General features: G+C 43.4%; 1 protein-coding gene across 12 annotated transcripts in view; it reads right to left on the bottom strand.

Annotated features, from left to right (window-relative positions):
• Nucleotides 1-19,852, bottom strand: part of MLXIP (MLX interacting protein) — a 54,421-nt gene extending 34,569 nt beyond the window's left edge. For all 12 annotated transcript variants that reach the window (XR_014229546.1, XR_014229547.1, XR_014229548.1 and 9 more), the window contains exon 1: nt 19,470-19,852. Coding sequence is in view for 7 of the 12 variants with exons in the window: in XM_082324873.1 (XP_082180999.1) it covers nt 19,470-19,840 (371 nt within the window). In the remaining 5 variants the exon portion in view is untranslated. The remainder of the gene's footprint in view (nt 1-19,469) is intronic.
• Between the last annotated feature and the right edge of the window lie 5,396 nt (nt 19,853-25,248).

Below are 25,248 nucleotides of genomic sequence, written 5' to 3'. Positions count from 1 at the left end.
TATTTAAAGACTCAGAATATTTAGACAGTTTCTCATTTCCAGTCAGAAATGAAAGGATATTTCTACAAATGTTCCTGCTTTTCAGACATTTGTCCAGCATTGACTCACTTTACTACAGAACCGAAACAGCAAGAAAACCAAAAAAGCTTCATAAGTAATATCACTAATATTTCAGCCAAAAGGCTGAGAAACGGGCCTCACCATCACCACCTATTGCTGCTCTCGAGCAAATCCTCTCCTTGATCCCTGCTGTACTTACGTTTGCCCATCTACAAAAGTCATGTACTTCGTAACTTTATGAACATTAAAACTCTATAAAATAATGTCACATACTTCAACTGTCAAAAATCAAGACCTTCTTCAAAGAACTACCAGAAATACCATCATGAAAAAAGAAGACACTGACATACAGAACTTAGACAATGGTTTGAGATGTAGGGTCAGAGGCAAGTACCACCACTTTCCTTTGTCCTAATCTGAAATACCAGGATGGAGAGCAGCTGCCCATGGCCACAAAGTGTATCGGTGGCACAGCGAGGACAGAACGCCAGCCGATCATGCCCCAGCCACACGCCCCATACTAGAAATGCTGCTAGCAACAGTAAGTTTTAGCAAGGATTAGATTTGCATATTTCAATTTACACGTTCCCCAGCTCTTGGTGAACTTCCCAGCATGACAGAATAATGTATGAAATATTTTACTATGCTCAGTAGGGAAACGGTATAAAGTAACACTGTAAGAACTAAGCTGACCTGCACCTGCATTATCATTTTATTTGGCATTGCTGTTTCTCAACTTGTGTTTGGTCAATGAAAAAGACAGAAGAAAGTAGTCTTAATTTTTCTCCCACTTGGCTAGAGAATTCAAGACAACACAGAATCCATCTTTATCTCTGTGGCAAAATTTTTTTCTCTTTACAAATAAACATTAAAATATTCATATTTTCTGAACTATTGCTGGAGTCTGCTAGGAACACATCTGTTGATCAGATATCAGCGCGGGTAAAAACGTCAGGTCTCCTCAAACCTTCCTGTGGAAGAAAACATCATTGTAAACATGGTCAGTAGTTAAAAATCTTACAATTAAGAGAGTTACAAAACTTTTGCAGTAAGACAGGCTTATTATTTAAAAAATAAACTCCACAGGAAATGTTTTGATTTTTGTTTAAATAAACACTGCAACCCAAAGTTTCTATTCTGGTATAAAACATTTAAGAGACAATCTGTCATTTATTTTCCTGGCAGATTAGATGTAGACGTGGAAAGCATACAAAGTGAAGATTATCACAATTCCTAAGTATTCAGTTTAAAAAAAAAAAAAAAAGTTTCTTTGAGGTAAGAACTAGTGGTTTAAGCATGGACTAGAGTCTACACTGTATAAACGTAGCATGTACTCTATGCAGGGGAGTTCAAATCTCAGCTGGAAGTGAACGCCAATGCATGTTTAATATTGAATTAAGTCCTACATAAAAGGAAAATTATGGTAGCATACACAATCACTACAAAAGGCAGGAAGGATCTGAGTTTATATGTAGGTATCTTTGCACATTTCTTATTACGAAAAGCCTTTATTATAGGATCACAAGCAATCTCTCCATATCCTAAGCCTCCATGTACAGAATAGATGGTACGCAGCACATCCTGAATATTTAGCACTCTCATTGGTGGCCTCTCATGCTGTTTGCTTTTCAGTGCTCATACCTTGATTTATAAATTCCTCACAAGCTTTTCTATGGTGCTTTCACCCTCGTTTTGCAGGTGGGAAACTGAGGCACGGACCTATTAACATTTCATTATCCACTTCTCTGATCTGGTGCACGTGAGATGACATGCCTGCGTTTGCTTGCAAAACTGCACCTAGTTCCCTTTCCTGATCTCTCACTATGCCAGACAGACCTCCAGCCAACGCTCTGACACCTCTACAGTCACTGCTTTGACTAGTTGCTACCTCCAGTTTCTTAGAAAATTATGATTCACCAAATTTAAAAGCAGTTTTACAGGACAGAGCACTCCACTTGAACACGGGCCACCTCCTCACCACATTTCATGGCCCTGCTCCGATCCTTAGGGTAATATAATCTTTGAAAAATGATTGGAACTTCTTTGTTTTCCTTTCCTTTTTTTAAATCTGGGCAATACATTTTGTTTCAGCTTTATTATTGGAACGGACTAAACCACTTTGAACAACTTCTCATCCAAAAAACATAGGCTCAGACATAGGAAAATTCAGATCAAACAGTTAAAACAACCAAAAGTACAGTTACACAGTAGGGATTAGTGGGCAACTTTAAGAACAGGAGGTGCTACCAGTGTTGCCTACAGCAATTGCTGGGTAAGAGGGTGGGAAAGAGATTCTTTTTAATGTTTTCTGCAGTGTAGCTTAATGCCTCGTGTTTTAAAGGGCTCACCCTTGTAACAAAATGATCATGTTATCTCTGTATTTAAAGCAGTAAGTACGAAACCCACTCACAGAATGGCAGACAGCTGTTCTCCACCTGCAAGCTGCAGGCCAAGTATTGAAGTCAAGCTACTAGAGATGCAAAACTTCAAATCCAACCCCCTCTCCAGTTCCCCTTCTCTCTGGTGCTAGGATTGCAAGGTTCATGTAGCTCAGTCAGTGTTGTGCCCTGGGCCAGAACGACCAGAAAATAAGTATTCAGCATCATTCACAAAGTTGTCAAAACTATTTTTAACACAACCAGCTTGAGAACTTTCATTTAGGGAACGCGTGCTCTATTCTTTGCCTGAAAGGAGCAGAAGACAAACATCAGCTTTAACATACCTTGCGATTTCGTAATACGCAATGGTGCGCCAGCAACTAACACTGCGATCAGCGGCAGTGAGGGCTGTGAGAGTTACCACATTTTCTTTGCTGCATCATCTTGACCAACAGCTTTTTTTCAGCTCCCTCCCCGCTGCATGCTGCCCTTTTAGAGAACAGCCACCGCACTCGAGGCATCCCTTCCCCTCTCCATCACTTCCTTCTCTCCATCTTGCCTCCCTGCTGCCCAAACAAGGTTTAGAAGATTTTGGTGAGGCAAAGGAAACTTTATATATCTAACAATGTCACAGGTGGTGTAACAAGGATATCATGGTAAGTTCTACCGTGATCTTTTCTTACCAAAATCTCTGCTAGGAGGTAGAGGAACTACTGCTACCAACTGTTACGATGATCAACACATTGTATTGATAAACATATCAACAAAGTAACTCGCATCAGATCAATACATTTGATTTTCCTTGGTTTTGAAGTGTTTCCTGCGCGCTCTCATGCATGGTGAAAAGTAAGAACTGTAATTTTTAGAGCTGCTTCAATATAAAGGGAAGTGATCCTACTCGCTTATTTCACAGCCTCTTGAAATTTTCCACTTCTTCCTAAAACTTGATTTCTGCCACCGGCTTTTCATCAACTTTCTCAGAATCAGAATATTCATTACGAAGAGCTGTTTTCTGATACAGATGAGCAAGAACTGATACGGCTGTCCAGTGCACCTTCCTTCCCATTTAAAAGGACGGCTGTTGGCAAGGACCCTCTTGTACAAAGAGCTATGAACGTGTCATGTTAAGGCCTTAGCCTAGATTAATAAACTGATCAAGATGTGATGATCCGAGACCTTGTTTTAAGCACCTAAATTATGGTCCAAAGACTTTTCACATGAAGAGCTTCTGAAAAACCCAAACAAACCGTATCAGCGTGGCCGATCAGCACAGCTCTGAGCAGCACACATACCAACAGGAACCCAGAGCTGTTTACCATGCTCAACAGGCAGAGAAACCCGAAACTGGCACTTCTGCCACAGAGGATAGTGTAACATTCTCTGCACAACATTACAAGCCTATAAATATACTGCAAGACTTCAGAGATCTTATTCTGAAAGAGACTTAAGTGATTTAAAAGCAGAGACGCTCCCCCCCACCTCTCCCCTTGTGAAACAAAGCTTTCATACCAGCTGTCTGCAACCAACTCCCTGCAGCATGAAAAACACCAGACTTATTACCAAATTCAGTTAATAAAGACTCAAGACTGCAACAGCGCACACAGTTTATTCAAAGTTTACATAAAAGCTAAACCAGAAACTACACAAAAGACAGAAGTAGAGTAACGCCACTATTGCGTTACTACTGAGGCTACTGAAAGATAAAAAAAAAAAAATCTCACAGAAAGATAATGTAGGGACAAAACCCCTTCCAGAATTAACATAAAACAGACTGGAATGAGGGAAAAAAAGGAGTTTAAAAAAATAAAATAAAATAAAAGCATCTCTAAAAGGCCATGCACACCTCACAGGAAAAGTCTCTACTTGGAGCTTTGTTGGATCTAAGTGCAAACAAATGCTTTGACAACGCCTTCCCCAAAACCAGCCCTTCAATTAGAGGTGAACGTCCCATGGACCTGCGAAGTGGCAGCTCCTCCTGCCCCTGCCACAGGAGCAGCCGTGTCTCAAAGCGCAGCAGTGAAACTCCCTGGGATTCACCACTCAAAGACTACAGCCTCCTAGGAAGGTTGAACATTCAGAGAACAAATAGAGGAAAACAGACCTCCACCTCTGGGTCACCAGCTCAAACAGGAGCTGTGGAAACTTGCCTGCAGCACTGCGGGGAAGGCTGTGCAAGTGATCCTTCATTAATTAACCAGGACGTGGTGGGGAGGATACTAATGCTTGTGACATACAATCCTCACCATGCTTTTCCCAGATGGCTCTCGTTGCCCGTTTAGGATTGGACAGGCCAAGGGAGATGCCTGGTTCCCACACACACACGGAGAGAAGATCAGCCCTGTTCTTAGGAAAGTGGCTCCAGTTACGCTGAAGAGTAGAGTTTGTTACTTTATAATGATGGTGGTTATGCTCATCACAGCACAGGGCATTGACAAATGCTTCATAGCAGTTAACTTTATAAAACAATATTTAATCTCACTATATGTGGTGAGTGTCAGAGAAAGACCTTGGTTTTATTGCAATATAACCTTATGAAGTCATTCCTTTGCTCACAGTAGCCACCATGCTCAAATATCTACCAGCAAAACAGTTCAGAAATTCTCACACCGTTCACCCATGCCCCAGCTAAGTCACAGCTGGACTGACTTATCCCCTTTCCTCACCAAGAACGCGTTTTCAAATGGGCCGAGATGCTTTATGTGCCAACGCAAGAGGTGACTTCCCGAGTAGAATAAATTACAATATCAGCACTTTCCTGAATCTTACAACAAACAAAACAAAAAAACCCACATCACTAAAGTCACACAAGTCTCTTCTTTGAGCCACGCTTTTTCCATGTTCAAAATCAAATCAAAATAAACCAGCATCAACCTTCACCTTGTAGAGTCCCTTAGAGCGCTCAAATGAAAGGTAAATGACATTTCTTGCACATTTATTGCTACAGAGAAGCAATCTCTCTAAACTTCCTAGGATCTGTCTCCCCATTTTAGAAAGCATGCTACATCCACACAGCCTATAATCACCACATGGAGAGGTCAGACCCCAAGCCTACTAATGTGCTAATAAAAACTGCTAATAAAAATTTTAGGCTCCTTAAGCTCCGCTAAGATTTTTACTGGAGATTTGAGCGTTCTACTTGTATGACTGGATACTGAAAACAGATGGGATGCATGCTGGGCTCCTAAACAACAGCCTTCATAGACCAAAACTTTATTAGAAACAGTAATGAATTGGCTTTTATTGCAAATTTCTGTGCATCTACTCACAGAGTCTCTAAGTTGAGCTGCGCTCTTCAATAATGTTTGCTGATTTGATAAAGTAAATGAGAGAAATCTAATCACGTGGTTCCTATGAAGGGTTAACTATTTCACACAGCAAGAGAGACGGACCAGAACACAGGAATGCCTCTTGCTCCCTTGCAGTTTGATTACAGACTACCCCTCATATGAGGAATGACTCAGATCTCAGAGTCATTCAAGTCACAAACATATTGGCTCGCTGCTTTCACAAAACAGCGGAATATCCAGTACCTTCAGGCAGCCGGTTAGGGAAGGCAGCGGCACAGAACTAGGCTGGTATCACAGAAAGCAGCCACACAGCAACACAAACCGGGCTTATCTGCAGCTTCCAGAGACCAAATGACATATACTGTCCTGTGCTGCCCTGAAGAAAACGCACGTTTCTGTACCAAGCAAAAGCTATAAAATGAGAGCACTCTAAAGCTGTAATTTTTATAAGGTATAAGACAAATCTCTTATTTAGAAGAAAAAAGGTCAGCAAACAGTGAAAGTTCTGCCTGGAATTTTTTCACAGCTGATACTAAAATGCTGTCTAGCTCACCCTAGTACCTGCCACCAGAACTCGCCTGCTTTAGCAATAGCTGTAAGAACGCCCATACAGCTTGGGCCAAGGGTCCAGCTTTCCCAGTATTCCGTCTCCAGCAGTGGACGCAAGCCGGTGCTTGGGGAAGAGTCGAGCATGTTTGTATGACACTCCCTACAGCCCCTCTCAACTGTAAAGGAAAATGACATGAACTATTATATTAACTTACTCCCTAAAAGTGAATTGAAAGAACTACATTATTTCTCCTTTTGCTGTGTTTATAGACACCTCCCCCCCCCCATACCTGGGCGAGCTGAATATGTGTATTGATTTGGCAGGTCTCTGCTTTGAAAAGGGAGGGATAATGACATTTTTAATAGAGAACGGCCACTCTGGTGAATACTGCAATAACTCAGATGCCCCAGCTTTTGGACAGATTGGACTCTCAGCTATTTTGAAATCTCTGCTTCCTATTTTCAACAGGTTTTAGGTGTCAAACATGGTTACCAATTACCTGAAATAAGTACAAATATCCTCAAGGAGGAAACTGCATCTTTGATCAAGTCAGTTCTCCCATCCCAACACTAGGTTCCTTTGAAATAAGCTGACGACATGCAAAGAACCTCTCCAGCTCTGTAGCAGATCTAAGTATTTCACAACTATATCAAAATCCTTTAACTTAGTCCTTCCTTTTTAAAAGTTCTATATCCTCAAGCCCACAAAAGCCATTTTTGTGTGTGTTCCCAGGTCACTAACCTGCTCCCCCCACTACAACCCCTCCTCTCAATTTTCCTTCTCAAAAGCTGTGTTATAAAGAGCAAAAGTAAGTAGATTGTTCCCTTTCACTGCTTCATGCTTTCCCACATCTGGCATGCCACCACCATTTCTATTCAAGTTCTCTCAACCTCCATCCTGTCAGGGACAGATGTTTACCAAGCAAACAGAAAGCTGGACTAAGGTGAAGTATCTGTGCAGATACCAACATGCAGGAGTTTGAATGTATACAGGGAAACATTGATACCTTCTCTGGACACTGTACAGAATGAGCTAACATGAGAGGTATGATATGTAATATCCAGACCTTTATGTGCTGCTAATAGACAAGTAAATGTCAGAGCCCATTCCTGAATCCACCATGCAGCTTAGCAGAACCAGGACTTCATTATGCTGCCGCTCACTCAAATATGGCGAGTTCTCCTGAGGCAGGCAGTTGTCACTGTAAATATTATTAGCAGAGCTTGACTTGCCATGGATAAGCTTACTCACACTGCTACAGCTTCTATACAAACATTCAGAAATTCATTAGAACGAGCAGAGACCAACCATCCTAGAAAATAACAAATTATATCATTCTTTGCTCTGAGAAATGTGGCAGCTGATAATATCCATATCCATTGACTGGCAGATCGGGAACGCAATAAGATCTTCCATTGTCCTCTTCTGTTTGGCACTTCTTCTCTGACAGCTGCCAGGCCCACAGCCCAGGTATTTCCTTTTTTACCTTTTTTTTTTTTTTCCATTTTCCTTTTTACATGCATGCCTTTCCTTTTTTACCTTGTTGATCACTTCTGTCTCTGACACACTGCAAAGTAATAGTTTTCAATAACTAACACAGGCTACATCAAGTTTCATACCACAGCACCAAAAGCAAAAGTCTGCATAAGAAGATAAAGAAGAGCAGTCATGGACTTCAAAGAAGATTCACAAAGAACTGAGAAGCTCTTCCACAGTTCGTGCTCCATTTGGTCCCTGTCCTTTTGGGAATGGTGTCAGCAGTGAAGGCAAACGGTGAATAAATTTAACAGCAGCCTGAAATCTGGATGCAAGACGCAGCAAGCACAATTCAGCAGAACGGCCTGTGATGGCTCACACGCACATTCACACGAATATAGAGTTGCTAGATGGTAACTAAATGCAGTGGGCCCGAGTTATTTTTAGGTCTATTGTGAAACCCTGATGTCACTTCTTTCCAGCTGCTCTAAAGACACAGCAACACCATCACAGGGGCCTGGGCTCTGTATCATCACTCCTGGTTTGATGGTCTGAGTCTAACCCTTGCCCTGCATTAGAATTTCACTGGGTAAGAATTCAGCCAAGGCGACAAAGCCCCTGACACAGACAGGGTGACACGGACAAGAGGAGTGTTTTGGACAATTAGCTCACGTGGGCTGGGAAAGCGGCCTGGCTGTTGGACAGAGAAGTCGCTGCGTTTGCTGCAGCCCTGCTAGAGGTCTCATAGCCATGCTGGCCAAGGTCACTTCAGTTGACGTGTTCTTGAACTGCTGCAGGCAGAGCACCCGTTACTATGGGACCTTGAGGGAAGGGAGGGTAAACAAAGTGGCAGAGGGAAATGGAGGCCAGGATTTCGAGTAAACATCCCACGCTAGAGAGTTCTGAAAACAATGAACTTGACAGATCCCAGCAGCAAAAGCGTCCATCGTGCCTCTGCAGTGTTTGCTTGGCTCTTGTTACGCAGACATATCACATAAAAAAAAAAAAAAAAACAACACCGCTGATATATGAGGACTAACAGGCTTCACTGTTGGATGGATCAGTGAAAAGAAAAGGCCTCATCCTGTTTATGTATGCTCCCGAGGATCTGTTCTAAGCAGTAGTACAAGATGCAACACAAACTCTTCAGGACAGAACAGTCTTGTACGCCTCTTGCACCCGGCCGGGCAGCGCACAGCCCCAGGACCAAGCTCCTGTATCTACCACAACTATTCTAACGGCAGTAAGGCTCTGGTGTTCACACAAGCTCTCGACACAGTTACCTCTGAAGCGTGCACATAAGCAGTACTCATTTGGAAGAATACCAGGGTAGATAGGGCACAGGAGGCAAGCAGGGCAGAGCACCACACGTATACCACACAGAGGGTTCAGACTGGGGCAGACCTGCAAGCTGCCACCTCCCCCCCAGATTTGCAAGACCCAAGTATAAACAACGCAGCTGCTGTCTCACTTTCAAAACTAATAATGACAATCCTCTTTCTCAAGAAGGGTGAACCTATTACACAAGAGCAAGGCTATTTAGATCTTCTCCTTACCCCCTCGGTCACCCTTAAGGCTCAACTCTTCAATTCCTTTTCTTATTCACAAGCCAACCCTAGTACAAGCAAACCTCACTTAACACCAGCAAAGACAAGACCACTCTTTCACCTCCCAACTGAGATGGAAGAAGCCTTTCCATGCTCATGCAGAAACAAAGCTGTAGCCAGCATCAGATCCCTGTAGTTGTATAAGGACAACTCTTTATGGACTAAAGGGGGTGGATCTCCCGAGCTTTCTTCCTTTGCTCCTTCAGCTGAAAGCAGCCTCAGCTCTTCTACTTCTGCTCTGAACTGTCCGTCCCCCCCCCAATTCTGTCCTTTGTTTCCCAAATCACTCAGAAAATGCATAGGGAAATACTGTTAAACTGCAATTAAAGAGAAGCACAAACAACACATATGTACCCTACCCATAAAGATATCCTCTGTTTGCTCCGGTGTGGTATAAACAAGCAATAAAAATACCTCTGGAAATCCAGAAATTGCCCACTAAATTAAAAAAAATTCTTTCTCTCTGTATGAAGCAAGACATTCCCACATATAAAAAAAATCAAGTAAGAAAAGGCATTAAATATAGCAAAAAGGACTGCATCTACTGCTTCCTTGCACTACGCCATCAGCTAAACTAGAAGCAGAGAGATGAGAAAGTCTCCAACTTTGCATTACTGTTGTAGATAATGTTATGCTGTGAACACAAAATCAAGGATCAAAAAAGCTGTCTAACAAGTCATTAAAACCTTTCTGTGCTTTTCAGAAAAACTGTTCAATTCATTAAGCAGCATGCTCAGCTACTTAAACAATTGAAGCCTTTTCTCCTAGCATCACGGCACATCACAAAACGTATCATGTCAAGCAGGTTATCTGTAGGTCAGCAGTGGTCTGGCCTAAACACGTATCACTAATTAAAGAGAATCAGATTCTTTCACTAATACCCTGCTATATGATAATCCAAGTGGTGGCCTGCAGGCCCTTCCCGTCTGGCCTGTCACCTTTTGTTTTACAGTCTCAGAGAGGCAAAGCAGCTCTGAGAGCCACTCCTAACACCCTGGGCTTTGTACCTCTAAGGTACCTTCCAAGTGGCCATGGTCCAGATAACTGGCCAAGGGAAGGAATCATTTCACTGTGCCGTGGGCCTAGATGGCTTCCTATGGTCCTCTCCAATCCCACTTTCTATTATCCATCTGATGGCACAGCTGGACAGCCCAGCTTTAAAAATACTAGTGTCTCACAAAGGTAACTGCTGCTGAGCTTGCTCTTAAGTAGCACCCCAAGTTTGAACACCTTAAGGTACAAACCAGAACCTACTTAACAGAGAGGGAATTGCGACTACCCTGCACCCAATCATTCACACCGCAACAGAAGAGCCAAGGTGTCATTCAGATTCTCCTTTAACACCCCTTCCTCAGAGGCGTTAAGCCTGTAAGAGACCTGTAAGAGATCACCACGTGTATGAGAATGACAGCAAGATAAACGCTATCCCCACAGGAGTTCAAATAGACAAACATCTGCTCCATCCAACACTGCATTTAACACAGCGATGCAGAGTCCAGTGACTGCAGCACATCAAGCCAAGGGAGGAAAGCAGACAAGGAGCCCTCGTCATTTGTGCCTGCAGAGCAAAGACGGTTCCCTAAGAGCAGGGTCCTTCGGCAAACAGGAGTGGCACCTTCACCTTCTGAACAAATCTCTCTTGCAGGAAGGGGTCATACCTCACACGGCAATTAGTTGTTTGACAGCTCAAGGAGTCTCACACCATTTAGACTTCCAAGCCCAATCAAACAGCTCTACACAGGTGAAAAATCCATACTCCTCTATGAAAAATACAGCTCCCATTGTTCTAAAAGCAAGAGGGTTTTCTAGATTCTCCAGAAGGCCATCATCGGCAACAAACCCAGGAATCCAGACCTGATGCTCCAGATACACAAGCGTCCTTGGTGACTGCGAAGCACAGCCCTTTCATGAGGAGAGCGATGATGCCTCTCCGAACCACAGCTACCAGTCACGGCAGGGAGCAGGTGCTTTTCACAGGCAGTTCCGTGAACGCCAAAGGTGGTCAGCAGAACACTGCCTTCCAGAAGCACTATGATTACCATTAAAATACCAGCCTGGTTTTATTACCCTGTAATTTGCATCTGTAGGGTTCCTCATCAGTTACAACAGCCAGTACCTTTTCTAACAGACGTGTCAGTAAGCTGCACATCTTCTTCCTCTTCGCCTCCTAAATCTTTCTTCCATTTGTCTTCTTTCCTTTATTATCTAAGTTTGTAGCTGAAGTGTCATCTTTGATACGGCTTCCTTTTAGACTCCTGTGTTAGCTCACTTCTAAACTTCATGCCTTTGTTTCCCCCTTTCAAACAGACTAGTACACGCATCTGGGTCTCGGAAGGGTTGAGACTGTTTTGGTCATTTTTAGAAGGGAGAAAGGGAGGAAAAAGCAGTTAACTGATTTATCTAAGATCAACAAGCCAAGAAACTAAGGGCTGGTGAAAAGCTTTGTGCTTGTGTCACAAAGTAAATAAGCTGTGGCAAACGCACACTAGAACATTTCCGATGGCAATTACAGCTTTACTTACAAAGAGATGTCTATATTAATTATATTATGAATGGCACCAAGACAGCATGTTTTACGTTCAAAACAAACAACCAAAAATGACCTTCCAGCTCCCATTTGAGCAAACAAACAAAAAATTATTTTGAAGAGACCATGTTTCGAATTTCTATTCTAGTAGTAAAACTATTAGAAGCGATTTCTGGAAAACCTAGCTTTTCCTAACCCCATTTTTCAAGCCTTCCTGCTTCAGAAACTGTGACAATAGTGTAACTGTAACTTGCACTAAAAACAATCAGATTCAGGTTTTTCCATCACTGTCTGAAACACAAAGAACCAACTCTATTTTCTTTGGAGGCAACTGAAACAAGTACTTTTCCTAATCGTCTTCATAACTGTTTTATAGACACGTTAAAGGTTTCCTTCCCAGAGTGAAAGGAAAATTGTATGAAAGCTGTAAAATCTTTCAATAGCCATCAAAGAGTTTAGAAAGCTTGTCTTTTTCCTCAGAAGTAGCTTAGAAGTTTTGTCTTTAAAGAGACTGCTTGTGCCAGTGATGTTAAAATATCAAAGGACAGATGAGGAAAACTGTAAATGCAATTAATTTCTGCATACAAAGGAAAGGAAGTAGCAAGCATATAGCCTGAAGTCTGTTAATTAAAAGTGAAATACCAGATTAAACCCAAACTGATCCAAGTTTCTAAACTGATAAGGTTTGTTGTTGTTGCTGTTTTGTTTTGGTTTGTTTTAAAAAGGCAAACCTTTCTCTCTAGGAGAAAAACGAAGCAAGTCAGCATTAGAAGAGCCAAATCAGGAGCCCCAGCTCTCCTGCCCCCATTTTACTGCATGATCATCCATGACTCCCATATCTGGGTCCATCTAGCTCACTCTCTCCCTTTATCAGGCACACCCTCATGAAGTGCTCCCTATCTAACTCTCCCATCGCAGATCAAAGCACAGGGAAGAAAGGCTGGACTTCTCTGACTCCAGCCACACCTTCAATCAGCTACCCTTACTTTCCGTATCATTTTCCTTTTCGTACCTATTTCTCCTGCCCTGAACAGCACTATGCCGTCATCCTCTTTTCTCCCCAACTTATCATTATCCATTCACCTTTGTCCTTTTTACCACATCTCCTCCGAGTACAACTCCAATCTCTTTTCTTCGCCACAACGTCCCTATCATCCTCAGAGACTTCCCTTTCCTTGCTGCCATTCCGTCCAACCCTGCTGCTGATTGTTTCCTTGCTCTCACATGTTCAGTGAATTTGTAACCCGGGCTCAAACCCACCCAGTCACTTGAAAGGTCATTTGTTTGACTTGAACTTTACAGTGTCTTTTTTTTTTTCCTTCCTGTTTCCATCCCTGTGATCTATCAACACCATCCACCCCACTGCGTGGCTTTATCTTGGCCCTTCTAATTCATTCAATGCATTCCTCAAAGACCCTCTTAATTTTACTCCAAATCTCAGTGAGCTTCTGGCCTCACTCTTGGCCCTCTCAACTCTTCCTTCTTTGCAACACATCTCTGAGTACTGTTATTAGGGGAAAAATTCCACTCGCACACAACAACTCAGAGAGTTCACTCTGTACTTGCACAGAAATTGACAGGCTTGAAATTTAAAATGCCTCTCTGACATCTCAGAAATGCCCAGCCATCAGCTCAGTATGGCCACAAAGCTCCCTTTATTCCTCCCCACCACTTTCCAGCTTGCTGCACCACTAGATAACCCTTCGTTTGATTAAGACTAATCATAGCTTAAGGATACACAGACAGATAAGCAGCTGCTGAAGTGACTGTATATCAACTCTGTCTTCCAAAAGAAGGGAATTTTTTTTTCCCCCGCATGGGAGAGTAACAAATAAGAATGATTCAGTGACCTACTAAAGGAGCATGTGGAAAAACATGAGTAAAGCAAAGACTTGAATTTCGGGTTTCTTGGCTTTAATTCCTCTTGCCATGCAGCAGAAAGAAATGAAACGTGGTAAGGGGGAGAGAACTGGAAATCAATGTGTTAATTTCTGTTGCCATCAAACTCCACTTCATTCAAAGCACATCATAATCACGCAACACAGTCTTCACTAGAAGTAATTCCAAATCTCACAGTTCAGCCAAGCTTTCTTCAGACCACGCAAAAGTTATTGAGAACTGGCAATCTGAGGACAAACTAGTTCCCTCTTCCCTATTTCAGCAACCCACCAAAAATTATGATTACGAAATCCATGTTGTATTTAAGCCAGAAAATAAGATCTGTTTACTGTGTGAAAACACAAGAGAACTACAACAAAACATGTAGATTCAATGGTAAATTAAAAAGATATCAACAATGTGCTTTTTTTATGAAAATGTGACTACTGTGCACCACACCTCTGTAGTAACACACTACACAGCCAAGTCCACAGAAACCACTAAAAGCTTGCGACCTGCAGAGCCACCAAAATAGCCAAGAGCAAAACAAAAAAATTTGTCCCTGTATCTAAATCTCTGTCTACAGAATTTGTCTTTTCTTCCTGTAAGTCATGTGTAGCCCTGAAGACACCAAAACCTTAATTTCAACCAAGGCCTTTTCACACTAGCACTATTAAATGTTTACTTTGGCAAAAGAAATGCATCTTTGAAATGAGAACAGCTCAGCAATCTTTCTGCAAATCTTTCTGAGGTTCAAGGTTGTCAAGGTGGAATTTAAAAGTGCATCTTACATAGAGCTTAAAAGCTTGTGACTATATCAAGCATTTGACATAAGCAAGGTAAGAGGCTCAGTAACAATGTCCTGATTCATATTGCGCTCCGAATATAGCGTCCTTGCTTTGAAATGACCCTTCACCATGAGTCCTTACAACACAGCAACTCTGCTCAAGTTAGGCTCAATTCACGGGATGAATATAGGTGTTTTTATCAGAGTAACTTCTACAAGCAGCATAGAAAATATGTAACTAAACGCTGGAAGCTTTTAATCTCAAACCTGCTATCACCATTGCTAAGAACTTCCCAAAACACATGCTGCATTAACAAAGAATATGTGGCAAAGGTGCTTTGGAAACAAGCTGATCCCTAATGTCAGTCCACCGATGAAGGGAATATTTTTGGCTTACATCCACATGAAGTGAAGGGGTCATATTGCTAAAGAGAAGAAATGAGATCCAGAAATGACCTGGCAAGTTTTTCAAAAGGTGGCCTTCGTCACAGTTCCCAGACCCCACTCGCCTGTTCCGGGCAACTTTAACAAGCAGGATCCGGAAGGGTTTAGACAACTATCTGATGCCAATGTTAACACTCTTACCTAAAGTACAACACCTGGCATGTTCCTTAAGCTCTTATTAGAAGGTGAGAGAACTCTAAGGCTACTTAATAATAAATGAGCCCACAAAGTCATCTTCATTTACCCTATCATACCCTGCCTCTAACTAAGATGGCCATCAACTGACACCGTAATATGTAACAGAAGTTTAAAAAGACCACCCCCTACACTGAGTGTGAGTAGTATCTTTAATAATTCCTAAAATAAAGCCTGTGCTTTATTTACATAATGTACGTGACCACACACAACTGACTAGTAGCCTGTTCTCTCAACTGCCGAGATGATCTCCCCAGCACTGCAAGAAGGGAACCTTCACGAAGAAAATGAATGACTTACATGGTCCCAGAGCCTCATCAACCTCTTATTTCCTTACAGGGCACGGATAAGACATGCTGGGCGAGTACTAACAGAAGTCTGCACTGTCACTTATCCATTTTACACCTAGAGAAAGTAACTAAAGAATCAACTTAAATCTACTTTTTCCAGGAGTAATATATTGTATTTCCCACTCCCTGCAATGATTACATTAGTTATTCCAGCATGATTTACCTCTCTACCACCTCAGCATCAAGACCCTAGAGATAAACTAACACAATGCCACTGATTCCTACTGCACGTTTTTCAGAGCTCCTCATGCAGAGTTCAGTATATGCAGATCTGCATTTCCAAGTGCATATTTCAGGTTTTGGACCTTAAACAAACTATACGCCATTGTTCCCAAAGCAGAGCTTTCCACAGGGAAGTCTAACGTCCCCATATTCCAGCCGGTTAGGGCAATAAGTGGTTTACAGTACCCTTTCTTAAAGTACAATTTTTGACTTCACAGAAGCCTTCAGCCTGCATTCTACAAGGAGCTGAACATGAGTCTTCTGCTGAAGACAACAGCTCTCCAAAATGAAGAGAAAAAATTCCTGTGTCCCAATCTCGGAAAAAAACTTCATGATATCCTGTGGTCAGAACAATTCATAATACAGTTCAGTTTTGGGAAGTTACTTTTGGGTAACATAATTATTTGGATAATTGTAAAGTCATTAAAGGGCTTTACTAAATTAAACGTCAAGATTATGTACCATTAGCTTTAATTCTGCTTAATAACCATTGTAGGCCACATAACCATGAACAGCATCAAAGGTCACTTCATTTTGGAAAGCACATTTTTTTTTTTTAAATCTTTTTGCATTTAAAGCGTCCTGCCTGCCACAGGTCAATTATAGCTACCTACACACATCAAGATCTACAAGGTCACGTTGTTTTAAAGGGCTAAGATGAAGGGGCTACAAGAGGAAAACGAGGGTTCTTTTACCTTCGTCAATGCGGCATAGTTTCCACAATCAATCTCATGAGAAAACCGGGTGACATTTAGATAAAGTACAGCCCGCGTGATACCTGTTGTAAACCCTAGTGTTTATAAGTAACTTATTGATTTAGAAGATTGTTTTAACCTCCTAACTGTACAGGGGAGTATGCTATGGCCATATTTTCCCCTGTGAAATGGCTCATCTGAAATGAGGGTTTTCCAATCTGCGTAACTGGATACGTGACTGAAACAGCTGTGATGAAAATTAAAAATCAGGTTAGCTTGTACTGCTCAAAGGCATGAGGGAATCACTTCCCTCACGTTCAGAAATAGCTTTTTTACCATAAAAAGTTTGACAGTTAACAGCACAAAGCCATATTAAAAAAACGTTTTTCACAGCACAATTAAAAGAGCCGAGGCTACACTGTGCATCCCATTGAGAACATGATTCAGCACAAATTGGGTCACTTTCAAACATAAACCATCCTAGGTAATGACCTAGGTAATCTAGAAAAACTTTGCTTTCTAGCTCATTGGTAAAGCTAATGGCTACCACGCAGTTTAGTGCTTCTTTTTAAAACTTTAAACACTGAAATACTAGCAATGGGTGTCAAGTGTAAATAAATATTACACACAGAGCTCTGTTACAGCAACTTCCTTGTTTTTGTATTTAACATAGCCGCATTACCCCAGCTCTAGAAACACGATGACTTAGCTCATGCCCCTCGTTGCTGGTTCTGCAACAGCCACAAAGCAAAAACCACACTTCTTCACCTTTTTGTTTTACAGTTTTTGGTGTTGGTTTCCACGCCCCCCCCCCCCAGTTCTTTTCTAGAGTGAATTTCTATCCAGCAAAGGCAGTATAAAAAGCATAAACACAGAATCTGCGTGTTTTGTCAGTGCTAAATCAGATAGACAATAATGGGAAAGATACAGCTGAGGCAACAGCAATGAAAACATCCCCACGAGCCAACCAAGTTCAAATCAAACTTGAAGCATAGCACAAAAGGCAGTTGCTGTTTATCCAAGCGTTGTATGTTCCCTCGGGAGGATATGGACAGGGAGACCGCTTCTAAGGTAGAAAGGTTCAACCTACATACTTAATCAATCATTTGTTAAACAGCGATGATTCCTCATTTCATACCTGCATTCAACACCCCAAATTAGACTTTCCAAAATTATTTTAATCGGTTTTAGACCCAAGTTTACAATTGGTTTGTTAGGCAGATTTAAAAACTTTATCACAAAGCCATCGAGTAAGCAGGCTGAATCTGGGCAGGATGCTTCATGGTTGCAACTAAGCAAACCTTAAGGTATCCAAGTACAGAAGTATTAAGAATATGCTTTTCTTTGGTAGCCTCTAAGATGATATTTTCTGCACCTTGCCTCATATTACCACCAACAAGCAGGATAAAATCATTTCTGCTAAAATAGATTTGGTGCTCAATTTATGCATCTACATCAGAGTTCAGTATTATCAAATTAGTATCACAGAATTATTCCTTGGCATTAGATGTGATCCTCAGTTTCAAAATCCCAAGGATACACTAGTGGAAGCACAACATAAAATAAAGCTGATAGAGGACAACGAGAAGATACACATTAGAAGTCTCCTTCTGTCCCTCGTAATACTTGTGGTTCCTTTGCACGTTCCTCTCAGCTTGTACAATAAAGGCAGACTAGTTAATTTTTAGTTAAGTTTTAAATTTTATTTCTTTTGTAAACACAAAGAATTTATGTCCGTTGTTGTATGCACCTTATCTAAGATTCACTCTCTTGCCAGTAACTAATAACTTGCTTGGTAAAAATTATCAAAATGAGATTACTTGCATTATGTTTTCTCGCTAACTGTACAGAACGGATAGTTCTATTGTTTCCTCTTCATTGAGCAATACTTACAATAGAGGAATTTGGGGTGGGCAAAATTAATTTTCTTTTAGCAAGCTAGTATGGTTCCTATAAATGAAAATATATATTTCCATTGATATGCTCAGACGTGTTTTCCATCACTCCTTTTAATCAACTTCCAAAATATGCTCAATAGAGAACATCAGATTGGATCCAATTTCTGCTATATCACATGGAACAAAAGAGCAGGCATACATCTTTTCAAAACACTTCTATTCCATAGCTCTGCCTCCATTTTGGATGACAGACAAAGGGAGTAAATGTGAATATAATGCCTTATTAAATAGATGAAAAGCAAAACTGAAGCCTGAGCAAAAGGCGCAGATAAACCCAGGAAGTGCTACCACCAACTGCAGCCACCGGAACAAAGGAAACAATGACAGATCCCACTTTCTTGAATTTGTTATAAAAATAAAATTGGAGGGGGGGGAAAAAAAAAAAAAAAAAGAAGAAGAAAAATTGGCCGGCTTTCACACAGACCGGGGCACAAACGTTTACTTGGCCCTGTAGGGATTTCTCCCGAGACTCGTCAGCACTAGATGTTTCCACCAACTTCCAGCCTGACCGTGAGATGCTGGGCATTTTCTGTTGCCACGAAGAGGCTGCAGAGGCAGCGCGCTCTCCCACGCCGGGGACCAGGTCCCGCTTCGCCTCAGGCTCAGCCCCAGCTCCCTTCTCCCCTCCCGGCCCCGCTGAAAAGGCGATGACAGCCTCTCGGCTCACCCGAAACCATCCGCGGCCAGGGCTGGGGCGACGCTTTGCCGCCGTGGCCTCAGGCCTACGGAAAGTGCCTGCAAGGATCCTAAAGTTCATTGAAAACAAAAGCGACGCGAACACCCACGCGTGGGGGAGGGGGAAGGGTATCACCGCCGAAAGGCGACGCTCGGTGTCCCCAGGCCCCCGGGGGTGCCCCGGCCGATCGCCTCAGGCCTCGCCCCCGCCCCTCACCGCGCCCTCGGGTCCCCGGCCCGGTTCGCCCGGCCGGGGCTTTCCCCGCGGCCCTGACTCACTCCGGGCGCCGCTCGGCCCCTCCGCGCCGCCGCCGGCCCCCGGCCCGCCCTGCCCCGCGCCCCCGGCCCCCGCCCCGCGGCCCAAGGGCGGCGGCCGGTACCTGTAGGCCAGGGACATGCACTCGAAGAGCTTGGTGAGGGAGGCGTCGATGCTGAGGCGCCCGCCGGCCCCGCCGCCGCCGCGGGCCGCCCCGAACTGGTAGGTCTGGCAGGTCTGCTCGTTGACCGTGTCGAAGTCGTAGCCCTTCTTGGGCGGGTGCTCGCTGTGCGGCGACGAGACCATGAAGTGGCCCGAGTGGATGATCTGGGGGCCCGGGGGCTGCCCCCGCCGCGGCCCGCACCGCCGCCCTCCGCCCGGCGAGGCGCCCCCATCGTCCGTGTCCGACGAGTCCTCGTCGGGCTCCGTGCGGGGGGACAGCGGCCCCGCCGCCCCGAGGAGCCGCGCCGGCCGCATGAACACGTCGGCGGCCATGGCCCCGCTGCCGCCAGCCGCCGGCCGAGCCCGCCGCCCGCTCTGCGCCGCCACCGCCCCGCTCCGCCCCGGGCCGGCCCCGCCGCGCCGCGCCGCCCCCCTTAAAGGAGCCGGAGCGCCCCCACCGCCGCCCCTCCCCTGCGGCCTGCGCCCTCCCGCTCCCGCCTCACCGCCGCCCCCGGCGGCAGCGAGCCCGGGCCGCCGGACCCCCGGCCACCCCTCGGCCCCCGTCCCTCAGCAAAGGGCCCGTCCCGCCACGGCCACCCCCGAGGCCGCTTTCCCTCGGCAGCCCCTGAGGCAACGTCCCCTCAGGGAGAGCCCCAGGCCGCCATCAGCCACCCCGAAGGCCACTGGAGAACACCCCAGGGGGTGTTTTCCCTCAGTGAACGCTGCAGCCCGCCATCGCCCTGGAGGCTGCTTTCCCTCAAGGCAGCCCCCGGGGCCGCTTTCCCTCACCCCGCTGCCCTTTAGTTACAAGAAGAGAGCTCCTTCAGAGGAAAAGGCAGGACCATCCCGCCTCCTCCCACACCCCCACCATGTTTTACCCTTCCCCTTACACCACTGTCGACGATGAAACATCCCTGCATCACCACCAGCCTCACCAAGAAGGCGGAAGGCATCGCTGCCGCAAGGCTGTGGTGTCACACTACTGCTGTCCCGTCCCCGCTCCTCCCGCAGCGGTTTTAACGATCCGGCACGGCGCTTCCACCCAGCAGGACAAGGTTGTAGGGCGTGAGGTGGTGCGTGGGGAAGCCTCGACCAAAAATACCTAACCACCTCCAGCCTTGAGACTGAGAAGAGGCCTGGGGAGGCTGTGGCCACTCGAACAGAACCATCACAAGGAGCTAACTGCATGTCTTTGGTAATACACTTCCTCAGAAAAACACCCCTGAGCTTAGGGGACTCTTACGAACATGAGAAGATGCAGACGACAGCCCAGAACTGGCTGAAGAATGCTGATGAGAGTCATTGGGCTAGAAATATTCCATGGATTTAAACTATCTTTAATAAAGTAAATCGCGTATTATTTTCCAGAAGCAGTCTGCGAGAAGCCAGGGCAGCCACAGAAGTAGCTGGAGACCTGCGGCAGACAGGCTGCAAACACGGCTGGAGCGATCAGCCTGGAATGGCAGAGAAAAGCTCGGGACATGGAGCTTCTGCTGCCAGCCTGGTGGCTCGCACCTAACCCACGTCCCTGCTCAGCGGCGCTGTAAAGTAAGCACAATTGTTCCAGGGGAAGTAAAGATCGGATTTCATCCTTCTCAAAAGCATAAAGGAAGCAATGGATCCTGTAGGTCAAGATGAAAGCACAGCAGTAGGGCCAGTAGATGTACTAGTCTGGGGAGAGAACAGCAGCTTACAGCACAAAAACCCATATACCTATGTATGTATATACAAAGTCAAGAGAAAAGATCTCTAGCTTGCCCTATAGAGCAAACCTCCATCACCAGGAGAGCAATTGTATTCTAGATGGCATACTCCTAAGCATTTATACTAAATTGCTTATATTCTCTCAGTTCTAGGACCTCGTACTCCAAAGAAAAAAAAACCAGCCTCTTCTACATAGTCATCCTCAGGAGGGGAAAAAAACCCATCAAAACTTAAATTGCCACATGCTACTTTTTCTGCTTTGTAAAACCAGAAATAAGATCAAGGGAAACTCAAGGGACAGAGAGAGCAAGTCTTGGGCACGGAAGGAAGAGGCATTCCTGCAGTATCGCAATTATGCCCTTGCAGTGATCTAATATTCTCCACTAGAGAGCATGAAATCAAGACGGCTCAGTGTTTAGGGGAGGAATGGTAGGGTCAAATACTTCCCCACATGAAAGGAGCAGTAAGGCATCATCACACCATGTGAGGGCTCTGTTAGAAATCTTTAAAAATCAGGGTTAACATTCAGCTCTTAGTCAGCATCGCATATGAATAAAATTGTTCAGAAAAGGCCACAGTCATAATTTGGCTTCAAAGCTGGTTATTGTTACCTTAAAGTTTGTTTGTTTGGTTTTTTAAAGAAAAAAGCAATGCTATCTCCCAGCAAGGCATTCTGATTGGGAGTACTCCAAGTGCAAAAAATGTAAACATTTCAAAACAACATTCATAGTTTTACAATGTGTATTTTAAGTCTGACATGTAGTTTGTTAAGAGCACCTGAACTAAACAAAAATTAAAACCCACAACCACCCATCAATACCAGCACTGCATACAGTACTTCCATGACAACAGCCTATACATTTACCTCACGAATTTATAAGCAAGCCACACTTGCTTCTCCCTGTGTGCAAGGAAGGGTAACTTGTCAAACTAAAGCTGCCGGGTAGCAATGTAATTTTCTAAGAAGAGTTAGCAGTACACCAAACCATCATTTAAAATAGGGGTAGCAGTCTTAAGCTATGACTAACATTTGATGCAGTTCAGAGTTTTCTCCTCTAGTTGTCCTCGGTGTAAATATCACAGAGGCAAGGAAAAACGCATCCTTTAAAATAAATCCAGTTATTTTGGAGACAGGTCTCTTGGTTTGCCTTTTTAAGGTCAGCATTTAGGTGATCAGTAACAGGTGAAGACTCCCAGTTATCCTCTCCTCCTCCGCAGTAAGGAATTCCAGGAGGCACAGGGGAACACTAAGGGGCAGCTTCTTTTGAGTATGCTTTTTCTTACTGTTTCTTTTTAGCACAGGGCAAGGTGAAACGTAGACCATCATCTTCTGATGATGTGCCTTCAACAGCGCAGGCTTTTAGCACAGGAGGAGACAGACATTTACCAACTTAGAATTCAACTGTAATACGCACTGAACAGAGACATTCAAGCTGTTTAAAAATATACCCACAGCGTACTCCACAATACTTAGTGGTTAAGAGATTATCCCCTTAAATCTACAGACAGGAAGATAAGCATTCCCATTTTGATGAGGCGCAAGAGCTCAAGGAATCTTACTCACAGCCTGACTGTGGGGCTGACTGCAGGCGCCGGGAGTCCAGCCATCCCGTTACCGCTCCGCTGGCTCCTCTGCCCGTCCCGCTCCCAGGCAAACCACAGGGCCAACCTCCAGCTCCGCACCCTGCCTCTCGGCTAGGCTGTGCCTCACTCCTTCACCCTTCACCGGCACGAGCCTTACCTGTTCGGAGGCCTTTCCTTCTGGGACCCATCTTGAATTACATCCTTGTTTCTACCTGTTCTTTTCTCTCTCTCCAGTTCCACCCTATATATACTACCTTTATGTAAGTGCTGATTTCATTCACTAAACCAGAGAAGGAAAAAAACCTAACTAAAACGGGTAGTTTTCTTCCAGATTAGTGAATTTAAGTGGTTGATGAGAGGAGGCTATGAACACCCCAGTAAATGCAAGGGAGGCAACAAAACCAAGCTGGGAGCAGGCGAGCTGGCTGTGGCTCGCCCTTCTGGTTGCAGTGAGCCAGCAGACCAGTTCAGCTGTCTGTGAAACGGCAGGCTACTTTGGAACAGAGCACATAGAACACTAAAAATAAGCTGGACACTTTATATCCATCTTGAACGTAAAGAATCTTTCCAAAACTCTTAAGGAGTTTTACCCTTGCTAGCATCCGACTCGAGCACGTTTCCAAACTGAAGCATGTTTCCACACACTGTCCTCCTCCCTCCAATTTAAGTTACCACAACACATTAGCCGAGTACCAAGCCAACGGTAAGCACCTTAAATTACCAAGTTATTCCGCAGGTTGCTGTAATTACATTGGCCATATTTATTTGTTTGTTGTTGTTACAACAACAAACTGCCCCCGCCCCGCCCAGTGTCCTGCTACAATATGAAGACACCTTTGGTCCGCTCAAAGGTGAATCATTTTTCATGTTACCAAATGAGACAACACCATAGAATGCACATTTTAAAATACCATTTATAAAAACAGAAATTTATTGTAATTTAAAAAAAAACAAACTGAGATTAAGTTTCTTGATAAAAATTATTCACACAGCATTCATGTTGTGATTTTTTATTTTATTTTTGAAATGAAACCATTGTACATTGTACAAACCATAACTACCGATGGAATAAATAAGTGAAAAATTATACTGCTGTACAACACACACACACACAAATCATAAGATGGAAAACGATTAGGTATTGAAGAAAACAAAATTCTTTACACCTTCTAACAGGCCCTTAGATATAAAGAACATTCCAAAACATGACAATGTTTATGTATGAAGATAGCCACCCAAAACCAATATTTTATACTGCCTTGTTGATTATTTTTTGTTGTTTTGTAAGTGCCAGCACTTTTTGGAATGTTTAACAACTACTTTCCCAAGCATAAAAATTCCAAGGAATAGTTCTGCTATAAAATGTTTGGCTGAGTAAATCGCTTATTCGGAAGGCCTTCCCACATGTTCCACAAACTCAGCTAATTTACTTGCTTGCTTCTAGTTTCTTTTTTTTCCTTTTTTTTTTTTTCTTTCTTTTTTTTGTATTTATTTGTAACTGAAGCTCCAACATTCAGCATTGTAGCAAGGAAGCACTTCTTGATATTTGCACTATTTCTAAAACATTAGCTGTATGAGAACTTTCAGTCATTTTGAAGAAAATTACATCTCTCCTTCTGCTCCACGTCTCAATGCTTTCGATAAACCCTTTTACAGTGAGTTCATAAAACAAGTTTCTGGTAGAGATAGGTCCAAGCCAAAAAAAGCTGGATTTAGATCTGGTTTCAAACCTCAGGTCGATTTGAATTCGATATTCTGGTTTGGTCCCATCTGTACTTTCTGGCATTAAAATGTGTTTAATCACATCCGTTGGCCCATAAATGTTATCAGGCACTTCAAAAAAAGACTAATAACAGTCTTATACACTATTTTGGATTTCTTCATACCAGATAATGTCAAAGTCTCTTCCCTCAGAGACTGACAATAACAGGTCTAAGGAACCCAAATCTATCTGCTTGTTCAGTTGTCTGTTGTCACTAGAATCTCTGGTTAAAAAAAAAAGTTCTGAATGTATTCTGTATAAGCTGTAAATAAAGCATTACTACTTTAGAAATAAAGCCTCTAGGAATATGGTTATGATGCCTTGTCTTGTAAGCCACAGAACAATGAACAGTTCTGAGCAGAAGCCATAGGAGAGAAAAGGAAGTTTATAATTAAACCTGTTGATGTCAATAATGCCAATAAATGCTTCTATCTAATGAAAAATTTGAGGTATTTTTAGTGCTATTTATATATTTTATTTCTTCCTAAAGTACAGGAATTAGTTTCTAAACGAAAAGTCTATTTACTCCCTTGGAAACGTCTACAAAATTAAAATTAAAAACTTGCTGCGATGCACCTGAAGATAGGGATTAGTAAACATGACTACTTGTCAAAGGTGGCATCAGATTTGTTTTGTTTTAGCATCAAAAACAACAAAAAGTTAGTAAATCAAAAATATTTTTAAGTTTGAA

Source organism: Platalea leucorodia, assembly GCF_965183815.1.
Source record: "Platalea leucorodia genome assembly, chromosome: 12".
Classification (NCBI taxonomy): Eukaryota; Metazoa; Chordata; class Aves; order Pelecaniformes; family Threskiornithidae; genus Platalea; species Platalea leucorodia.
This window is presented reverse-complemented; position numbering and strand designations above follow the sequence as displayed.